This window comes from Cryptomeria japonica, chromosome 10 (genome assembly GCF_030272615.1).
Source record: "Cryptomeria japonica chromosome 10, Sugi_1.0, whole genome shotgun sequence".
Lineage (NCBI taxonomy): Eukaryota > Viridiplantae > Streptophyta > Pinopsida > Cupressales > Cupressaceae > Cryptomeria > Cryptomeria japonica.
Window position 1 is genome coordinate 486,775,381 of NC_081414.1, and position 4,022 is coordinate 486,779,402.

The window sequence follows — 4,022 nt, forward strand, 5'->3', positions numbered from 1 at the left end:
TTTAATGGTTTGGAAGACTTTTAGAGGTTAACCATTTTAAGACACAAAACCTTTAATGGTTATTGAAGACTTTGGAGGCTTTGAGAAGTGACTTCCTTTTACTTAGGAATGTGACAATGATTAGGAGATGAATTAGATTAAATTGGAAGTGATTAGAAGAATCTAGAAGGGGTTTAGGAGGCAAGTGGGAGATGTAGGAAAATGCAAGTGGGGGGAATTTTAGGATTTTAATTAAAATAAAATTGCTTTATTTCAACCAAAATAGATGCAACTTGCATAAATACAAGTGGGGGAATTTAACTAAATGTAAATTTAATTAAAAGGAAGAAAGGGGATTTTATTAAATAAAGTGATTTATTTAATTAAAGGCTAGAAAAGGTTTATGTGAATTTAATTAAATAAAATGAATAATTTATTTAATCAAATAGATGAAAATGAAGAGATTAATTAAATAGGATTTAATTAATAGGAGGAATAGGTTTAAAATAAATATTAAATATTTATTTAAGAAAGTGGTCAGATTTATACGTCTACACGGTGCACCAAAAATATCAACACTTTTCTTTTTATTTTTAGGAGGTTTGCCTAGGGATTTCATCACCCTAGGGTTTGACCTCAAGAATTTTTTTTGGTGGGCTATATAAAGGGGGAGAACAAAAATTGTACCTCGGGAAGTGGCCAACATTGTTCAAAGCCAAGTTGAAAGTCCCTCAATCTGTCGAGACTAGTTAGCAATGAGAGTGGGGGAGGCCCCCCAATCTCAAGCTCCTACAAATGAGCTCTATGTTCAAAGATTTTTCCCACTACAATTTTTTTTCTATTAGAATCTTTCAAGACCCTCATCATTATTCCAATTGGTGCATCAATATTGGGGAGGAGAAGTGCTCACATTATGTCTCCTTGTATTGAGATAGAGTCTACTTTGGGCATGACTATTCCTCCAAGGTAAGAGGTGTATAGTGGTACATGACCCTACATTCTCCAGTTATCCTTTGCATGGTAATATGGCACTAAGGCCCAAACAAATGTTGTCTTTCAATTAGAAAGGGATGAATGTTAGCCTTGTGAGTTCACAAGAAATAACACACCTACTTAAATAGCTAGCTTCTTGTTGTTCTTCACATGCCTTTCTTATAAAACACCAATAAAACCAAATGGCCTTTTTACCCCCGAAAATATCATCACCCATTGTATCTTCATTGTTTGATAGCATCTTCTTGCCAAATTAGCGAAGTCAATTTTCTTTCCGATGAAATACCGCAATTGATTTTCACTTCTACATCTAATAAATCCTATAACATAATTGATCATACACATTGAATCTAAAAATCTAGGGTTTTATATAGAATGTCACATCTGACAACTTAAGTGATGCATTTGACCTATCCTATAATGCAATTGTTTATCCAAAATTGCATTGGACCTTTTTTATGTTGCATTTGACTTACAGTCTACAAAATGGAACTTAATCATTTTATAAAAAAACAAAAATGAGGCTTATTATAATTATTGAAAAATGTCTTTGTTAATAAAATCCTCAATTTTATAGGAAAAAAGTACTAGTTACCGTCCATGTTCCAATAACCGATCACTCCTTGCACACCCAACCCCCCAATTTTCTTTAAAAAAAAATCCCTAAAAGCCCATTAATATTTTATTTTTTTTTAAAAGTACACTAATAAATTTCACATGTATCAATAACCACCCAATTTTTAGCATTTTTGGACCAGAATTGACTCATTTGTGCACCTTAGCAGGGTACTAATAAGACATTTGTGCATAAATATAGGCAATTTTAAATGCATAGTTATTGGGGCATCTTTAAGAAGGTATTAGAGAAACACTTTGAAATGTGCACTTTTTGAAGCTTGTGTGCATAATGAATCCCACCAACCAAAAAAGAATTGTCAAAATCCGATGTACCTTTCAGATGAATACACAAAATTAACTATAAACACTGTTGGCACAGTTCCCCTAGTGCAAATTTAAAACATCAAGCAATTGTTCGAAACAATAACTACCATCATTTAAGTATTTACCTAAAATGGGCAAGAAAAAATACAACGGTAAAAGAAATTTAAATACCGTGACAGATTCCCAGACTTAACAGGTTGGGTTACAGCTGTTTGACAGATTTGAAGCATTTAATTCATTCTTAACGCAAGGGAGAAGCTTGAGTAAAAAATCAAAATGTTTTTATAATTTAGTTTCACAATTAAGTAGTGTGCACCCCATCCTCCTCCTCCTCCACTGGGCCCTCAACCATATCAATACAAATACTATGGCACCCAAAACTGTGAGGCTTGTTTGTTTCAAACAAATTCATTTAACAAAACAAATTGTCATTAAGCTAGTAGACAGTTCAATCCATTCTTTGTGAGGCTGTGTTCATTTGTATACGAATATGGTATTTTGATGCTTTACTTTTTAAGCTTTGCTCAGTTTAACTGACTCAGAATATTATTAAAGCAGCAGTGGATTTTTTTTAATGAATTAGCAATCTGAATAAACAGAATGGAAGCATTTCGATGATAGCATTCAAAAATCTAATTCAGAAACAGGTCTTCTGGAAAAAGTGATGTCTCCAATCAGATATGCGAAGAGACCAAGAACATTAAGAAAAGAGTTCCAAGGGGGCAACACTCTAAAACAAAACAGAACTGAAACAGATCACTGTAAATGTACGACCAAAACAAGAGCACTAAAAAGAAGAACTGGGTTGTGATCGTCTATTTTATTCCATACATCAATGAGATCCAAACTATCAATAAAAGATTTCCAATCATCTTTTGTCCATAATGCCCAGATACAACGGATTTCCTAAATTTTATCTAATTCACGGCTTTGTGATTCCTGTATCTTTAAAAAATGTTACAGTATTTTCAGTACAAAATTGCCATTCACAAACAGGCCAAGAAAAAGGAACAAGTCACAAAATTCCTTCAATAAAATAAGCGCGTTAAACAATGTGGGCATTTTCTCAAATCCTTCAAGCATTTAAGATCAATAATCTCCGTATAAACAGCACTAATCAGTCTCAACTTGGCTGAGTTCAATCTGTGTTATATTTCATGGAAAAGGTTTGGGCTATACCGATTTATATCAGTGCATCACTAACCTGATGTAAAAGAATCAGTAGACTCCGAGGTTTGAGTGATTTCAATGGAAACAGAGTCCTCCATTGAGTTTGACATGGATGCAGTGTAATCCTTAACCTGTTGTGCAAACCCAAACCCATGATGGAAATCAGGGTCAGATTGATGAGAGTGAGGCAGAGCTGCAGCAAACAAAATCTCACTCAAACATTCAAGGCTTCTTCTGCTTAAGCCATCAAGAAGCTCAGATAAATCAGACATGGCGGGAGAAGCAGAACTGTCCTCCTTACATTCACCTGGATCATCCACCCTCTGTATGGCATCCAAATACTCTTTCGTCTTCCTGGGCTTTGATTTAAGAAAATAAACCCATAATGTGCCTATTACAAGAAGAAAAATGGATACAAATAACAACACCTCAATGAGATGATCAGACAGGAATCTGACAACTGGGGGATGATTTTTTTCACTTTTTGCAGGCGTAAAGGGGGAAGGAGCCACAGAAACGGGCATATTTTTGTGCTCTGCAACTTAGAAAGCATTTATTGCAACTTATGAAGCATTTATTATCTTATGCTAATGTGCTCTGCAGCTTCAATGGAGAGAATATCTGTCCAAGTGTTTCAAAAGATGTTTTTCTTGAAGACAAGATAATCCGGGGGAGAATACAAGTGATCTATGTTCAAACGTCTCCTATAAATAGAGCTGAAAATCTGTCCAAGCCATGAACTTTCCTTAGAAAGCCTAGGTTCGAATCTCACCGGCCTCAGTTTGACCTCAACTAAATAAAATATATAAAAAATAAATAAATAAATTACAACTGGAGGCAGAACTCGACCGTTCATTTAAATATATTGATTATTGTATCGTGTGATATTGTTTGTTGCTGTGATGTAGACTATTTATTTATATAATTATATATTTTTC

General features: G+C 34.2%; 1 protein-coding gene across 1 annotated transcript; it reads right to left on the minus strand.

Moving 5' to 3' along the window:
• Positions 1-2,702: 2,702 nt before the first annotated feature.
• LOC131039454 (uncharacterized) lies at positions 2,703-3,772 on the minus strand. The gene has a single exon (XM_057972234.2). It carries the CDS (start codon positions 3,606-3,608, stop codon positions 3,114-3,116), a length of 495 nt encoding a protein of 164 aa, XP_057828217.1. The 5' UTR covers positions 3,609-3,772; the 3' UTR covers positions 2,703-3,113.
• Between the last annotated feature and the right edge of the window lie 250 nt (positions 3,773-4,022).

Coding starts and splice junctions, on each gene's coding strand:
- LOC131039454 (XM_057972234.2), bottom strand. CDS start 3,608: ATGCCCGTTTCTGTGGCTCCTTCCCCCTTTACGCCTGCAAAAAGTGAA.